Raw genomic sequence first — 17,897 nt, forward strand, 5'->3', positions numbered from 1 at the left:
GTGTCCCTGCCCATAGTAGGGGGTTGAAACTGGATGAGTTTTAAAGTCCCTTCCAACTCAAACCGTTCTGTGATTCTGCTTCTTGGGTTCTATGAGAGCCTCCTTCAGTCTTGAATGAAGTAGCATAGGATTAAGAGAAGTAATTAAAGAGGATGATTAAGTTGGCTGCTTTGATGAATGCCAGAAAGCTGGAGGCTGGGATGTTGTGGGCAGTCAGACTGGCTGTGGGAAAGAGGAGGGTGAGCAGGCAGGTTAGAACAGGAACTGTGAAATATAAGTTCTGGTTATTTTGAGAAACAGTTATTCAGTGTTATCAAATGGAGTTATTAGAAATTTTCCTGCAAATGCTTTCCAGAAACTAAATCCTCTCTGGGAATGACTCAGATTCCCTCAGCTCTGTTGCTTATTGACATGAGTGTTTTCACTTTTCTTGTAATGTAATGACTGCTTAACTGTAACAGTTTTGAGTCCACTCCTATTTTGGATGACTCTTAACACAAGACCCCTGCATGAACGCTGCCAGTGCTTTACTTAATGACTGCACTTAATAGAATGTTGAATCTGGTATGTAGAAAAGACTAGAAATGAGTCCAAGATGGCCCACAGGAGCTTGAGTTTTCAGATAAGACTCTACTGATAACATAAAAAGCCTTCTTCAAGTAGTGAGTATGGGGGGATCTCCAGAGCACCCTCAGTCTTAAGTCACAAGCATCTTTTCCCTGTGTACTTATGGTGTAAATAGCAGTGTTAGCTCATAATGTAGAGCCTGAGACCTGTTTCTGAATAACTGCACCAAAGTCAGCATCACGGCTGGGTGTCATGTTTTGTGTGTGATGGTGCTGCCTCTGCTTTTTACTCTCTTTACTCCCTGCTTTCCTCACACGTGGCACAGTTACTAACTGATGCTCTGACATACCTTCCCCCATCCTTCATCCTTCAGTCTTCTGGAAAACTAAAGGAAAAAACATATCTTACTTTATACATTTGAATGTCTTCATGTCTTTTTATCCCTCCTTCCCACAGCACATCCTTTATTGTTTCTTTACATTTTCCCCACATTTCTTCCACCTTGTTAGCCACCTCCTTCCCAACAAACCATTAAGCAGTAACAACAGAAAACAAAACTCTTGCTCTTTCCTTCAAGTGCTTGCTTTGCATTTGATGCCTATTTATAGATGATTCACTTAAGCCATGGTGGCAGTCAATTAGAAATGTGGTGAATCCTCCTTTCAAGAGTGTGCCAAGAGAGGATCTCTTTAGTTTGCTTCCTTTTAGATGAGTTTTGCTGGAGCCTCTGCAGTGTGCTTAAATCCCACTGGGATTTGTTTATTTTTAATAAATTCTCAAATGAAAGTGGAAGACTTTTGTGCTTACAAAAGAAGTTACAGGAGCGTGACCGTGCTGCACAGGGATGTTTGCTTTTATTTGAGGGTGGTTGTTATCTTGGAGGAATTTTTTTTCAGTGTGAGGACTGTTAACACCTTTTCTTTTTCCCTTTTTTTCCCTACAATGTCAGGCAAATTCTACGTCTAAAGTCTGCTTGTAGTACAAAACTGATGAGGTATAGCATTATAATCATAACTGCTGACTGCCTCTGTGGCCTTGCAAAGGTCATGCAATCTGTGTGCTTTGGTTTCTCCTTTTGTTGAGCAGTGTTGATGCTAACCATCTTCAGTCCTTCATGGGGCTTTGGAGAGGTGGAGGAAATTTATATGAGCATATCCCAACCAGCAAGGCAGGAGGTGTGGTTGTGGCACAAGTACATCACAGGTGAGATGTTGCATGAGACCTACATTAATAAACTCAGCTGGACTTCTGCTGGCTCCATGGGACATGATGAGGTGTGGAGCATTGCCAGGGGTTTTGAAGTCAAGCTTGTCTGCAAGGAGGCTGGAAACCCCTGCTTTATGCAATACCTGGCACTGCAAGTGCTGGCATTCTCCTTCAAGGGTAGGAGCTCTTTGCTGTGGGTAGGGATGTATTAGGAAAAAAATACTTTGCAGGGTTGTTTTTTAATGCTGCAGATCACTGGTAAGGACTAAGGGTATTTTTGCTTTTTCAAAACTGATTTTGAAAGCAAATACTGGTTTAGATTGAGTCTGTGCATTTGCCTGAGTCTCTGCAAAAGGGTTTTACTAGCCAATAGCTGTACTAGTTTGGGGGATTTGTCCCCTTTTTTGTCTGCCCCTTACTGCTCTTCATCTTTATGCCATGGTACCCTGGCAGGACAAGGCAGAGTCATCGGGGGGCTGATGCAGAGAGCAGGAATAACATTCCAAGAGAAGTTCCTGATTGGCCTTAGGTGTGAATATACCTTCTTCAGTGGAGAGTCTCTGCTAAACTTGTCTTCTACAGATAATACAACAAAATGAAGGTACAAGATGAAGGAGGACAATTATCCCGTTTGGTTTTTCATCTCACTTGCTGTGATGGGACTTGATTCTTTACTCTGGACCTTCATGTTAGTCGTGATTAGAGCAGCCATCGATGCAGATCAGCTGTGCTAAGCACACTGTGGCATTTGGAAATCCTTGTCTGGAAGGGGAATTGGGCAGTGAGCTTCTGCTAATTATAATAGCTATGTTTAAAATATCATGTTTGCTTTATTGGGCAAAATCCAGCTACGCACCCAGCCTAGAGACTGGAAATACTCTGGCAGCAGAGACAGGTCTTCATCAAGCTTGTTCCCAGGGCAGAAGCAAGGGCAATACAGGCATTGCTTTGTCAGAGCAAATATTGCAGTCTTGTCTGGAGGGGGTCACAGTGTTGTTACTTAGCAACTTCCAGGAGGGTTTAAAATGTGTTGGAGACCCCCTGAGGCTTAGGCACTTCACCCAGTGCTCTGCTGGATGCCAAAGATATGGTGGCTGAAATTTCTCAGTCCAAGGGTAGTGCTGGCTTAAACCCCTCCTTGACCTTTATTTGAGCCAGCACAACCTGTGCAGTAGTACAGAGAACCAGGACAAGAAACCAAACTAGAGTAAAACGAATCCAGAAGAAAACAAGTTTGATTTCAACATGGATTTTCACTTCCTTAATGGCATTTGCTGGCTGGCTCACAACAGTTGCACTGGGAAGTGTGCCAACATGCCTTAGGGCTCATGTTGGGAGTCTGTTTGTGAGGTACAGTTAGAGACAGGGCCACAGCACACACACATCATTAAAGACATCTTTTCTGAGCTATTACTGTGCATCACCAACTGCCAGAGAGCCTTGGGCAGCTTAGAGAAAGGCTCTGCCATGGAGTGCTTACGTGTGCTAAGGTCAGATTGGGTTGGTCAATGGCCTTAGTTTAGTAGTTAGAAAGGTTAATCAAAATGACTGTGAGATTAGGAGACTCGTATGAAAAGAAAACTACAGCTGTGCTGCTGCTTAGCTTCTGACATTCTTATTCCATCTAGCTACAGATCTTCTGGCTGGGGTCTAATCCATGCACAAAACCCTCTTTCTCACTATTCCTTCCTCTTGGATCAGAGGTTTTCCATCCATACTGCTTTTGTCTGAATTTCTGTTTGGATTCTACCTCCTCCAAAAAACTTCTGTTAACTCATAGTGAAGTATTAGTGTTTCTCTCCAAAGATACTGGCCATCCACTTGTGTCTTCAGAAACATTGCCACCCCTAGGCTGTAGATACCCCTTCTTGGCCAGCAAGAATATTTTCCAGGTATTCAACTGTAAAATTCACCTGTCAGTCCACTGGAAAGAAAATGTTCCTTTATGGTTGGTAGACTGGCAATTGCTCTTTATACCTTTAAATTAAAAGTGACACACTCATATAAATCATTATAACAGTACTCTATGCAAGCACAGTGCCTGGAACCACAGTCATTATGAGATGACAGTGAATTGGGGTGAATACCCTTAATCTTGACTTTGAGAAGTACAGGGACAATGAATCATTCTTAGTGATGAGATGCAGCAGTGCTGACTCATTGGGCTGAAATTAGAAGGGTTTTTTTAGGTAAAGATGTAATTCCACCATTTTTTCTGATGAATGGATTAGAGTGAACATTTTTGTTGGCTAATTTACAGGCTTCATCAACTAAATGTCATTTCTTTCCCTCTTAACTATCAGACCTAGTTGGAGGCAACTGACAGAGGGAGAACTTAGATCCAGGGAGGTGGTACTGGTAAAAATGTGTAGGAAGGAGTAGCAGGAAAGTTCATAGTTCAGTAGAGATGCTGGGTGTAAAATTGCCACCACTTCTAGGTTTTGAGATGCCCTTTGTCTGAGTTTGGTGAATGCTTTCATCAATACGGAGGTTTGGAGCCAGAACTCCTTCTGCTGATAAACTAAGGAAGAAAAAATATAGTAATATGCTGGAGTTAAAATTTTGCTAGAAAATTAAACAACTGCACAAGCATTTGCTCTCCTTTCCCCAGCCAACTTTTTATTGTATCTTATAGCAAGGGATTCTGCCTGTCAGCTGCTGTGTCTTCGTTTATTCTCTAGCATTGCTTCCCGGTTCAAGAAGGGTTAACACAACCTTAAGAAAGCATCATGCTCAGTGATCCCAGAATTGTTTATGGTGTCTGTTTTCAGATCACTGAAATAGTGATGAATAACCAGATTCCCAGAGGTACTGCATTTGTCTCAGAATCTGGTGCTGGTATCTCTTAATTTCAGGTTTAGAGATTTGATCACAACACAAAAAGTTAATTCTCTTCAGTGTCCTCCACATGATTTGTATTCCTTACCAGTTTTGCTATTTCCCTATGGAATGGGCTGATACTCTAACATTTTTTGGTTGCACTAATATATTAATAATCTGTTTTATTCCTGCCAAGAGATTCGTGGTCAGTCCTCACTGAACAAATTTCATTCCAGGTTATCTTTCTGCTGCTAGGGGAGCAGCTGAAGGGGAGGGACTCCCTGCTACAACAGCACACTCCACTGCTTTCCTGGTGTAGGAATATCCTGAGACCACGAGAGAGGCAGAAGCTTTTGTAATGGGTGCTCCAGAGATGGGAAATGACTCCTTTGGAGAGTCTATCAGCATCCAGCAGCCACTTGTGTGTGTCCATCCAGGAGCTGCTGTACAGCATGATGCTCTAAGCAGTTGCCTTGGGAGAGTTTCATCAGTGAGGCTGCCCTGTACTGTGGAGGAAGCAGCTGCAAACTCACAGTTTTTGTTTGGCACTGTATCTCTCCACAGGGGCTGCAGCACCATTTGATTAGGATGGAGGGCAGGACCTATTGTGCAAGTATGTTATTCCCAGCAGAGCTGTGCTAATCTTTCGGTCTCTGTGCTTCTGCTTCACAAGGTGTTGAATGAAAACATCAAGGAGAAACAGGAGGAGAGAGGAGTTTGCTCTGCTCTTCTCCCTCAGTCTCACCTCTGCAGCTAAGAGTAAAACAAGAAATGCTTGCTCTTGTTTTGAGATGTTTTTACACATCTGATGCTTTCTTTGCCACATGAAAAATCTGGTAACACCTGAGCCCTTGTTTTCCTGCCTACCTGCACCTACCTGCTTATTTTGTGTTTTAGTCTGGCATAGGGCAATCTGATCTGCAGGGACTCATTCTTTCCTGAATACAATGCTCTGCGTTTTCCATCTCCCAGTTTGCTTGGGTAATGTGTTCTTTACCTGCCCAGGAGACTGTGAACAGTGTTGATAGAACAAATTTTGGGATATTCAGAACTTTTCTCCAGGTTTTTTATTTTATTGCCCTTATGAAGGTCACCTTTGCTTTGAGGGTCAGGGAGATGAGTTTCTTGCCACCTCCAAACATGGAGGTGCTCAAGTTCTGCACTTAACATGCTGCATAATCCTTCTACAGCCCGAGTAGTGTGGCCCATCAGGTGCATTTTGTGTTGGTAGTGGCACCTTGTGCTCAGGGATTACCTTTGGCCAGAGATTTTTGCGTGGTTTTACACAGTGGGTATTATCTTTACATTAAAGGGAGAGAAAAAAGGAGTTTCAGAGATTTTAGTCTTTCACCCCAGGTCTCAGCAGCTGTTAGGCAGAGTGGGAACAAAAGCCAGGTCTCTGCTGCAGACCTATGCAGCTTATTTTAAGCTAGGTCAAGTGACTTGCCAGGAATAAGGATGTGGGCAATTTCTGCTTGAAATCCTATCTTGCTCAGATCAGTTATTCCATGGTGTCTGTGTTTACACCCCTTTCTCATAGCCTAACCAGTGACTTTGGGGTGATTTCATTATAATAAGCTTACTGTCAGGTACTCCTGGACATTGCTGAGTGTGTCTCTTAAAGGAGGAGAGAGATTAGTCTGTCCTTGAGACTTAACATCAATAGAAAGGTTTGGTTATTATCTCTTTGTCCAGTAAATCTTGATAGTGTGTTGACAAGCGCCTGTATCTTGCAGCTGTTTCCCCTGTATCCTCAGTAATTACAACTGTGACTTCAGCAATTTTTCAATTTGCAGTATCATTTTTTTGTTTAGTATCCAAGAGCTTTTTCTTTATTCATTCTTTTGCTAACCAGCTGCTTGTGTCTCTCACTTGGGGGCGGCATTTCCCTGCTGCACATCAAATCCAGTAGAAAACTGGTACTCAAAGAAGTAGCAGCTCTTGCTTTTTGGGCTGAAAACCACCCTTGGCTACTCTGCACAAAGCAGTTCCCTTCAGCCCCTGGATGTTGTGGTTTGCTGGGATGCCCAGGAGCAGGAGTCCCTGGAGATGTGGGACATCTTGCTGACAGGCGTTCTAGTTTCCTCTGTTTCCTCTCCTTCCTTGGGGTAAAATGAAGAATGGGTAAATTAGATGGAAAACCACATAAGCTGTGGCCTGGGACATACGCTTTGCATTGTTCTGTAATCTGCATAATATGAATTATGTCAGTAACAGTCTGTTTTGCCTATTGCAGCTTTTCTGCAAGGCAGTGAGTGTCACTTCACCATAGATAATCACAGAATGAAGGCTGGAAAAGACCTTTAAGATCATCAGTATGTACATTTCTGAAACACATTCAGAAATTGCTGGGGAATTTTCCCCTTTACCTTTGCATCAAACTGAGCCCCACAGCGGCCTCCAGCCCAGCTCCTGGAAGATAACATGGTGGATTTGGTCCTTAAGAGACAGCACCAGAGTTTATTTGTAACTGTTATTTCTCACTTCATAAAGGCCGTGCAGTTGATTTTATAACCAGGAAAACATTCTTGAGAACAACAGAATTGAATCTGTAAAGCAGCAAGAAAATTATTTAGCAATGTCTGCTACTAAACTGTCTTCCTGATTGGGATCTCAACTGATGCCATTCTGTGAAAGATGAGTAATTCCATCTACAAAGCATTGAAATATTTTAAATTAGAAATGACCATTTAACCCATTGGAATTTTGTAGTGCACTTCAGAGATGCTAAAATAATACTGTACTGCTACCGGTCTGGTGTTCTAAGGGGTTGAAGGCAGAAGGTATTGGTTAGCATGGGATAAATGGATATATTACTTTAATGTATAAACAGGCAAATGCATGCATTAAGTGTTGGAAGCTGAATCCCATGGGTGAGATTTCACATTGAACACTAATGAAAATTTCATTTCAGTTCTCACAGTATTTTAATATGCAGGAGCACAGTATGCAAATAAACTCAAGTCAAACTTCAAGTGGCTGATGAGTTACTTCTGTCTCAGGCTCTGCCACCCCCCTAAGTAAGCTGTTCTGTGGCTTTTGTGAAATGAAAAGTTTTCCTCCTGCTTTTCCTACAAGCCAAAATGGTATAAAGTTTTCTGTGTGTGAGATAATTACTGAGTGCAACCTTCTTTTCAGAGTGTTCTCATGGTACTCCTCTGATGTTCGTGTAACTCATCAGTGTGGTGCCTACAGCTTATATGGGCTTAGATTTGATTGACTTGTAAGTGTTCTAATCGGTGCTTTTTCCTTATCAGAACTGTCCTGGGAATGAAGCCATATTTTTGGGTTTCCTTCTATATTCCAGCCGCAGCTCTGATGCACAGTGTTTTCCTTGTGCCTCCTGAATCTGATAGAAAGGGGTGATGTGCTATTTTTCTTCTTCCTTAGCTTGTGGCATCAGATAAGATAAGCTGACTTGGACCCTGTTATAGCTCACATCCTACTTTAGCCACACATGAAGGCCATCTAGCTTGAGCCAAGAAGCTTCATCTTATACCTTCTTTTGTAAGTGATCAGAAAAATGAGTTACTGTGAAAATAGCTAGGGAATGGGGCAGCCAGCACAAGGAAACTGAAATGATTTGGCATGTCGGAACATGCAAGATTCTGTATTTCTGTGATCAGCAGCCAATCCGTCCTTGTAAATTGAAATTGTGTGTTAACTTTCTCAAAGAGGAGAGGCAAGAGTTTATCTTAGAAATTAATTAATTTGAAATAGCTGTTAATGAACATTATACCTAAATTTGCCAATTGTCACACTTGACTTGAATTTGCATACAACTGTTGCATATCAAGCAATGCTCAGGGTGTCCTGAGATCCGTGCTGTAGAAGTACCAGTGTTCTGTGGCTCTGTCACAGCTCTGCCAGGCTGAACCTCCTCCTCTCCTCCCAAGCAGTGGTGCTGCCCTTCCAAAAAGTGTCCTTCCTTTTGGGGACCCACAGCTGCGATCTCTAGCTGGGAAAGCACGACCCCAGGATGGGCAGCTATGTATATTCTCAGGTATTTCACTCTGATGGGAAAGAATAAAAATTACTCTTTTTAATCTGAGGGAGTGAATATGCTGCTTGTTTCTCTCCCTGGTAAAGCACCTACCTTGTAGTAATGTGACTGGTAAGAGAATCATGTTTTTGATGAAAGCATAAGACTGAAATGATGTTTCCAAATGAAGGTTGTTTTGATTTATCCCCTGTATGCAGCATGCATAATTTCACTTCCCTTACTCTTTGAAGCAAGCTTTAATTTTATGGCTTTGGCTGTTGCTACTACTCTGCTGTGCCGTACCTATGAGCTGTTTAATGTGCAACGTCGAGGAGTAGATTAATGCGGGTCCACAAAGAGAGCGCACTTCGATTTGCTAATTGCTTGTAGAGTGGAGGGTATTGTGCTGTACAGAAAGACTGTTCATTAGAGACTGAGTAGTTAATTTTTGCCTACAAGTGAGTCTCACATTTGAGCTGCTTCCCTGTTGGTCAGGGCAGTCGGCTCATGTTCAGCCCCCGGAGAAGAGCGTGGGGCTGTTGATGCACTTGGTGTTAACACCTGCATTGTACACACCAGATTGCTTCAGCTTCATTCACTAAACCCTCCCTGACCAGCCTCCTCCAGCATTGTCAGTGAAGGCTGACTTTTGGGATGTATAAAAGATGAATTATTGATGCAGGAAGCAAGCCACAATTCAGAACTGTCTCCTTAGGAGCTGAATTGGTTCCTCTCCTTGGAAACCATTCCTGCACCTCTTTCAGCCCTGAGCTGCAGTATGCCTGTGAGGCCGGAGCACAGGTTATCTTCCCCTCCTGCCACGCTCTTCTTTTTAGGATGACAGTAGCATTGACAGTAGATTAGGCCATGTTGTCATGTAAGATGAATGTTTTGAATTGACAAACTTTTTTTTTGAGGCTGAAAGTAATTGACTGAAATCCTTGAGAGGGTTTGAGTTTTTCTTGCTTGATTTTCTTTTACCTGGTTGTGTTTCCTTCAGAGGGCAAATTGGACTTTACATGTGTTTGTATATTTGATTCTTAATAACTGCTTGCTTATCAGATTTCTTAGTGCTTAAACTCAGTGATCCATGGGAATTTAACATGTGTATTAAGTAATGAGAATTTCCTTGGGGCTTTAAGTTAACTTTTATGCATGATCTGAAAATTCAACATGCAAGTCTACCCTGCGGAGAGATCCCTGAGAAACCAAGTTGAATGTGATCAATCAAAAAGCCTGTAAAACAGCTGAGCTACATATAGGTAGGACATTGCTTTTCCCAGTGCAGTAAACTGTATGCTGGGCTACATCAAAAGGAGTGTGTCCAAGAGGTTCTCTCCTCTACTCAGCCTTTGTGAGACTCCTCCCTGCAGTCCTCCTCTGTGGGCAACAACATAAGAGGGAGCTGTTGGAGTGAGTCCAGAGGAGCCCATGAAGATGCTCTGAGGGCTGGAGCACCTATGCTCAGGAGACAGGTTGAGAGAGCTGGGCTTGTTCAGCTTGGAGAAGAGAAGGCTCCAGGCAGACCTTAGAGCAGCTCTTGTAGCTCCTAAAGGGGCTACAAGAAACCTGGAGAGGGACTTTTTGCAGGGGCCTATAGGGACAGGACAAGGGGGAATGGCTTTAAACTGACAGAGGGATTTAGATTGGATATTAGGCACACGTTCTTTCCTGTGAGGGTGATGAAGCCCTAGTGCAGGTTGCCCAGAGAATCTGTGGCTGCCCCATCCCTGGCAGTGTTCAAGGCCAGGCTGGACGGGGCTTGGAGCAACCTGGTCTAGTGCAAGGTGTCTCTGCCCGTGGCAGGGGGTTGGAACTGAATGAGCTTTAAGGTCCCTGCCAACCCAAACCAGTCTGTGATTCTAAGAAACTCTGAGATGGGACTGGCAAACTGCTCTTGCATTTGCTACAGATAACCCTTTTATGCCTGCTGATGCAGGTGTCAAAGTCTCTTGCATGCTCGTGGCCACCCTGAATGGCTCAGGTTCATTGCTCATGCTTTTGTTGGCTGGAAGTGGCCAGAGATGATTAAATAGATAAATCCAACAGTTCACTCCTGAAAAGTTAAATTCCAAGAAACAATATAACACTTTCTTTCAGGTCTGTTCTGGTAAATGCCTGAAGTGGGGTTGTGTGCAGGGCCTCAGCACCACTCCAGGGCCCTGTGTAGCTCTTTCCTTCCATGGCTGTGGTGGCTGGCAGCTCCCCTGAAACCCTCTGATGAAGTGAGACATGGGGATAAGTTCAGAGCCCAGTTTCTTCTTCATAATTAAAAGTGTGTGCATCTGTCATGCTGCTGGTGATTAGGTTGTATTTTCTTGTGGCCTAGAAGGAATATGGCAGTGAATCACTTTGCAAGCAGCTGTCCTCTAACAGCTGAGCTAGGTTCAATATTTGATTTAAGCTAATAAAAAGTCTGGGGTAGGGCTAATGTTTACAAACTGGACGTGATAAAGCATTTAGATCATCTGTTTCACAGCCAGGCAAGAGCAGGCACAGGGGACCCACTGAAAGTTGAGGCTTTGTCTCGTGATTCCATGCCTGCCTACGCGGGCACAGGCAGGAAGGACCCTGCTCTGGCCCATGAGTGCTTTGGACAGCATCTGCTGTCCTGGAAAAACCTCCTGTTTTCCGGCTGTATTGTTGTAACAACTCTCAACACATTAAATATGTCCCTTTTGCTCTTCTGTGGGAGTCGTAGGCAAACCATACATTTAAGAAATCTTTTAATCTTCATAAATCATTTCTTCCAGTAATCTAGTAAGTTTAGTTGCTGTTCTCTGAATTCCCACCAGTTAGCTACTCTTTCCCTTTGAGATGAGCTGCCTGGAAATAAATGCAATGAAGGAAACCTACTCTGTGACTTAATTCTTATCTGATTGCTTCTCCAAATCATATTGATCTGCTGTTATCATGCTGCTGGTTTGGACTTGCTGTCCAGGGTTGCCTCTAGGTCTCTGCTAGTATAGCAGCTTGAGAGGTTTGGGTTTGGTTGTTTTCACTCAGCCATATTATACATCAGGTACATTATGGAATATTTCCTGCTTGTATTTCTCATTTCTCCCATCCCTTTGTATTATTTCTCTCCTGACCAAAAGTTTTACAGCCTCTTCCTGAAGAAAAACATGTCCGGTCTTTTCTATCCTTCACCAACTAGTGATGGACTGAGTCTTGGTGGATCCGTCTTGGAGCCGGCTGGCACTGGCTCTGTCAGATGCAGGGGAACCTTCTGGTAGCTTCTCACAGAAGCCACACCTGTAGCCCCGCATTACCAGAACCTTGCCATGCAAACCCAGTGCACACAGATTGCTCAGAGAGGTTTTGGAGTTCATCTCTTTGCTGATACTCAGAACTCAAGTGACAGGAGCTGAGCCTGCTCTGGGCAGGGATTGAGCTGGCTTCTTACAGTCTGAATTAATGTGGTTCTATAGAAGTCTGTACTTGGGGGATGGGGGTAGGGGTGTGACAAGGAGTGCAGTTTTGATACTGACAGTATGATCTGGACTTCATTTCCTATTTTTCTTTCTGTTAAAGGCTCAACTCTCTCAAGTTCTGGAAGAAGTGGGGAATCACAAGCAAAGAGCAGAGATGGTAAGTGTTCTTCTTTTGGGGTGTTTTACAGAACATTAACATGCAAAGTTCAGTTCACTGAAAAAGTGGATCAGTTCCAAACATTCAGAAATTAATAACAAAGAAGCATTGTAAAAATTGGTTTCGTTACTGTTAACTCTAGGCACCATAGTCACCTGGAATAAGTGTTGGATGAGATCTAGTGATCTGTCTCCCCTTTTTTTTTGGCAATTTCCTTTCTGTTTGTTAGCAGTTCTAGATTAGAAGCAAGCACTGAATTTCATACTGAATTAACTCCTTTCTCTGGGGGCTTTTGATTCAATCTCAAGTGTGCAAAGGACAAGCAGATGAGATAAAACAGAATTGCCACAAAGTGGTTTTTACAATATCTGTTAATTTTCTGCTGTGTTTGTCTATTCTATTGGCAGTTCCCTTAAGGAGCAGAAATATTAGAAGCCACAAAACCAGGCTACAGAGATGTTTATGTGCAGTTTCATGAGTATTGTATATGATTCTTCTTACTCAGGAATAAATGAGGTGTAAGCATTAAGTTGTTTGTGAACCAGTGTTTTTGCTTACAGGCAAGTTGTGGGATTCTTGCAGCTTTTTGTAGCCACAAGGAAAACCTGAACAGTACCCAAGATACCCATTCATTCTATAGATGTGTTTTATACTGGATTAACTTTATTACTAATGAAAAAACAGGCTGCATCACTGGCTAGTAAGTAGTTACTAAACAGGCATCTGTTCTAACATCCAAATCAGAAACTCCAGTGCTAACATGAGTCTTTTTAGACTTGTGCTTAACTCAGTAAGTGTACTAGTAAGGGTGCTGAAGGTCACAACTGACATGTCCCTGCTCTGCTATTAAGAGGTTGCCATACATATGGTAGGATCTTTGATGTAATTTGTGCTCCTTGTTGTTTCAACATCAGCTTTTTTATAACAAGAGTGTTAAATGATACCAGTTCTGGGGTGCTCTTACATTGAGGGCAAACATTTTGTATGCCCAGCTGCTTTCTATGGTGACACAGGTCAAAACTGCCATGTCCAAAGAAAACAGAATGAATCCTATTTCCCATCTGATCTCATTACGTGCTGCCCTGTTACAGTTTGGAATTCTATATAATTGATTTTCCATTGTGCTCACTCTACTTACCAGAGGAAAATTTGCTGTTATGTTTCAAGTGTTGTAATGTGCGGTGGTTTTAAGTGTTTCAAAGTTTTTCTTATTAAGCCTGAATTTTGAGTTGTTTGTTTGCCTTTAAAAGTTTGTTGTATTGAACAGGCCAGCAGAGAGCTGGAGAAACTGGAACTTCCAGTGTTGAAGCATTAATTGGTGTTGTGCATCATCCGTCAGCAGAGGATAAAGCAGCAGTTAGTGTTCAGTGCCTACTCCTAAGGGTTACTCAGGGGACGACTGCACACCTTGTGATCTTCCAGTAAAGCTTACCTCAACCTCACACAAATAGCCTGTTCTGTGTGGTGCTGAGACAATTGTGAGGTGTAGGCTTTATTCAGTGTTTTGCATTGTGTTCAGTAAATATAGGAAAATTGCTTCATACAGAGGGAAAGAGATTGGTTTTGCCTCTGTCTCCCTTTTGAGGGGAAACCTGACAGTATTGCTTCTTCTCACTAGTGGTAGATGGTTCTTCTGCATCCCCAAGTGAAATCTCTCTGGAAGGGGAAGATGTGTCACTTCTTGTCTTCTACAATGTTTGTTGCAGAGGGATGCCCCCTTTGGATGGGGCTATTCCATCAGCTGCCTGCCCCAGTGCTCAGCATCAGCTCCACTCTCCTTCCTGCCAAACAACAAAATGTTCTTTATGTGTTTTCTTTCTGCCTCCTCTCCAGATCAGAGTCTCACCTGGATGGCCTTATTTTCAGACTCCTTTAAAGCAATTGTTTGCCTGATTGGATTCCTGGCATCTCACCTTCCCTTTCATCCCTCTCCCCCCTTTTCACCTGTGATCCACTGCTTGTTAGTTTGATGTTAAGTCTCCACAGCTGGGGGGATGCAGAATGGCTCGTCCTGCTCGGGGTGCTGATGGATGTAGATATTGCTTTTCATCAGCTATTCTGCAAACAGGCTCATGGCCCTAAGTGAAATGGAATAAACACCTGTCAGGTGCTATCATACAGTTTGATGAGTCTTTGGTCTGCTTCTGGGGTAAACCTCTGTAGAGGTGACATCTCTGCTGCCACCCTGAAGAGTGCTGATGGCTTTGCCACCTTCTCCAGACCACTGGAAATGAAGCAATGTGCTGTGGGGGCAGTAAATTGGCTGATTGAATCTCAGTGGGGAGTTCGATAGGCTTTCGTGTATGCTTAAGGAGGCATCTTAGATGTCCTGGTAAATTGTTCTTTACATAGCAATAGCTAAAACACTTGTGGGATAAATCTGATGGGAACATGGCCTCAATAAGACAGTATCAGCATGCTTTGTGTCCCTGGGAGGAGGGGGCCTTACCTAGTTCAGGGGATTGTGTCCATAGGGATAATATGAGGTGTATGCTACAGGGGACACCATGTAGGGCCAGGACACAAGGTCTTGCTGGAGGAAAGTGAGATGGGCTTGCACAGACTGCACTGAGGACTCGGTGTATGATTTCCTTGCTTGCCAGCTAACAGTGAGTTTACTACTGGAAGAAAAGAAAGGAAAGAAATTTAAACATCTTCAGCTAATTACAGTTGACAAGACAAAGGCAGTTCGACTTTCCAGTATTAATTAGCAAACCCAGAGTAATTAGCTTGTATAAGCACAATTCATGCATCTTTCCCTAAATGCAATTAATATTGCAAGGGAGGACGTCTCTGGGCTGGGCCTCTGTATCATTAACATCCTTTGCCCTAATTAGGCACGGCCGGTAGTGGCTGGAGAAATGGGTTTGTGATTACAACCATAAAAAATCCTCTAATATTTTACATCCTTCAGGGAACTTGAACCTCAAATTTATTTTCTGATTTAAGAAAAATTACCCTTATCATTGTGCTGTGTAATTAACAGTGAAACTTTGATTTTTCTCTCCCTCTAACCCTTCATTTATTTATTTTGCTTTATTCACAGTTTGAGTGTGTTCCTGTTGTCAGGGAACAGTCTTCTGAGGAGTGGCATGTACCAGAGGCACTGCTCTGATACGGCTCAGATGATTTAGTTGTCCCACACATCTGTGGGGTTTGTGTTTCTTTTATTTACTGAAATAACGATTTTTGTTCTGAATTGGTGTTGCTGCCCATGCACACTTCTTTCCTGCAGTTGCTGTGTGTGCATCTTTCTTGACCATTTAAGCAGCACTGGAAGCTTTCTTCGTCAGGGCTCCTGCTCCAACATCTTTATCTCCAGGATGTGCCAGGAGATTGCTCTCAGAGTTCACATGTGGCTCTCTGTTTTGTGGTCCAAGGATCTATCTTCTTATGGTATGTTAGTTTAATGCTCTACTGGCAGAGAGCTGAGAGTTTGCTTCCCTCACAGCAAAATGTTGCTTGTGGGGAATGCTTTCTTGTTTGTTATATTCTCTTTCTTTCTCTCCCTGAGGGAGGGAAGCAGAAGATGTGTTAGTTTTTCTGATTTTCATTTGCCTTTTTCATATCCCATTGTAGACAGGAGGAAATTGTTTGGCTCAAGCTTGCCATCCAGCAACAGCTGGGATCCCTGATCTTACACTCTGGGTCTGGAGCAGGGGGCATTCATGTCAAGAGATTTTTTTTCTCCATCATTAATCCCTGAGGGAAGTCAGCTTGGTATTAAAACCAGATCACCTGTATTTTCATTGCCCTGAAGTGCTCTGGGTATCTTTTGGCTTTCATCTTCAAAAGACAGCTTGGCCCATGTGGGCTCTGAAATCTATAGACTGCTCATTGGAACAAATTATATTTCACTCTCCAGCAGATTAAAAAGGATGGATATAAGAACCAGAAGAATTGCATAGCAGAGTGGGAGGTAAAGAAGATTTGAAGTCCAAGAATGTAGCTGTCACAAAGTGAATGTCATAAATGGAGTGTCCATATAGAGGAAATAGAGATAACTTAAAATGAAATAATGAATGCCCCTTGCCTTGAGTTCTGCAAAGAACAGGAGACCTTTACTTATTGGCAGCAGGTCAGGAGTAGGTAAGGAGCCAAATCATGTGTTCAGTCTGATGAAACCATCGTATTTTGGATTAATTTAAATGTCAGTCAGTACCTACACTGGTGATTATCAGGAAAAGTTAGGAAGATGGAAAGGAGAATACATGAAAGAAGGAAACTGAGAACACTGTGTGTGCTGTAGTTGGGAGCTAGCTAATAACTGGAAGCAATATGGTTAATTACAAGGAGACGCACACAGGCCATAAACCGTTTCTATTGGTTTTGAAAGACACTTTCTAGTGCTTGTGCCAGACTTCCAGGCTTGTAAGAACTGTAACTTTTGGTACTTCAGAGAAATACCTGGCAAGGATCAAAGTTCTGTTACATTTTACTTTTCAGATTAGAGCAACGATAATATGAAAGAACTAAGCTTCACTGTTGAAAGACCTGCCCTGGATAACTTACCAACGTAGTTTGCTTAATTCTTGTTTTAGAGTTAGTAAGCACAAAGTAAGAAATACAACGGTCCAGGCATAAGAACAAAAGTGGTGGTCATTAGTGGAAATGTATGTTCTCTATATTATAATTCCATATTAAATATGGGATTAGATTACTGAACCATGGTACTCATAAATAACAGTGAAGCTTTGCTGCAACATGTATAGAATCAACAGGTTGGGAGGGGAAAGGAGACTGGATCAGTGGAGGAAGTCTCCATCAATCAAAAGTGTATTTCATCATTTCTTATTGATTTAGCAAGGTGCCAGCAAATCTCCTTCCCATCTGACAGATTTTATCCTAACACCTTATGTTAGACCAGCAAGCCCAAGACAGATGAGTAGTGTGGCACTTGCCTGAGCAGCAGCATGAACACAGCAATAGTTCCACTAAGGCAATTTTAGGGAAATACCAAGTTCTCAAATCAGATTGAAAAACATGAATCTGGTTATAAAGAGGCAGCAAAAAAGCTGATCCAGAATGAAATGATATAGTAACAGAAGACTGGAGGAGGACTTTTAGCTCATAAAGTTGAGTCCTTTGGTAACTAAGGCAGTTGCAGCATATACTTCAGTTCATAAATTTATCAAGTTTGTCTTGAAACTGCTTTGGTTATTTGTGCCATTCCTATCATTGAAAGACTGCTGAGAGCTGCAATCTTCCCAATTCCAACTGAAAATATATGTGCAGCTAATAGCCATTTTTTTCTTGTGCTAATGTTCTCCTTAAACTACAGTGACTGTTCTTCCTCCCTCATATTTATGCTGTGACATATTTATAGAGAACAGTTGTTCTTCCCTAGCATTTCATTTGTCTAGGTTAAACAAATCAAGCCCTTGCAGTCTTCTCTTCAAACAGGCTCTTTGGTCTCCTCATGAATCCTACATCTCTCTTTAAATCTCTTTCCATTTCTCTCTATCTTCTTAAAAGATGAGGAAGTGGAGTGGTCACGTCATTCCACGTGATGTTCCAGCAGTAGCTTGTACCGAAGTGTCTTCTGCAGGAGCATCTTGTACCTCTCTGTCCTGAATAGAATCATAAAATCAACTAGGTCATCAAGTCCAACGTTTACTCTAGCACTGCCAAGGCCACACTAGACCATATCACTAAAGGCTTCATCCACATGGTTTGTGAGCACTTTCAGGGACGGTGATGCCACCACTTCCCTGGGCAGCCTGTTCCAATA

The 17,897-nt window shown here is 42.6% G+C and overlaps 1 protein-coding gene across 3 annotated transcripts in view; it reads left to right on the top strand.

Annotated features, from left to right (window-relative positions):
- The window catches only part of MAD1L1 (mitotic arrest deficient 1 like 1), a 366,896-nt gene that overhangs the window by 168,020 nt on the left and 180,979 nt on the right, over positions 1-17,897 (top strand). For all 3 annotated transcript variants that reach the window (XM_005145268.3, XM_031045610.2, XM_034065681.1), the window contains one exon: positions 12,110-12,166. In XM_005145268.3, coding sequence (XP_005145325.2) covers positions 12,110-12,166 — 57 coding nt within the window. The remainder of the gene's footprint in view (positions 1-12,109; positions 12,167-17,897) is intronic.

Source organism: Melopsittacus undulatus, chromosome 8, assembly GCF_012275295.1.
Source record: "Melopsittacus undulatus isolate bMelUnd1 chromosome 8, bMelUnd1.mat.Z, whole genome shotgun sequence".
Taxonomy (NCBI): Eukaryota; Metazoa; Chordata; class Aves; order Psittaciformes; family Psittaculidae; genus Melopsittacus; species Melopsittacus undulatus.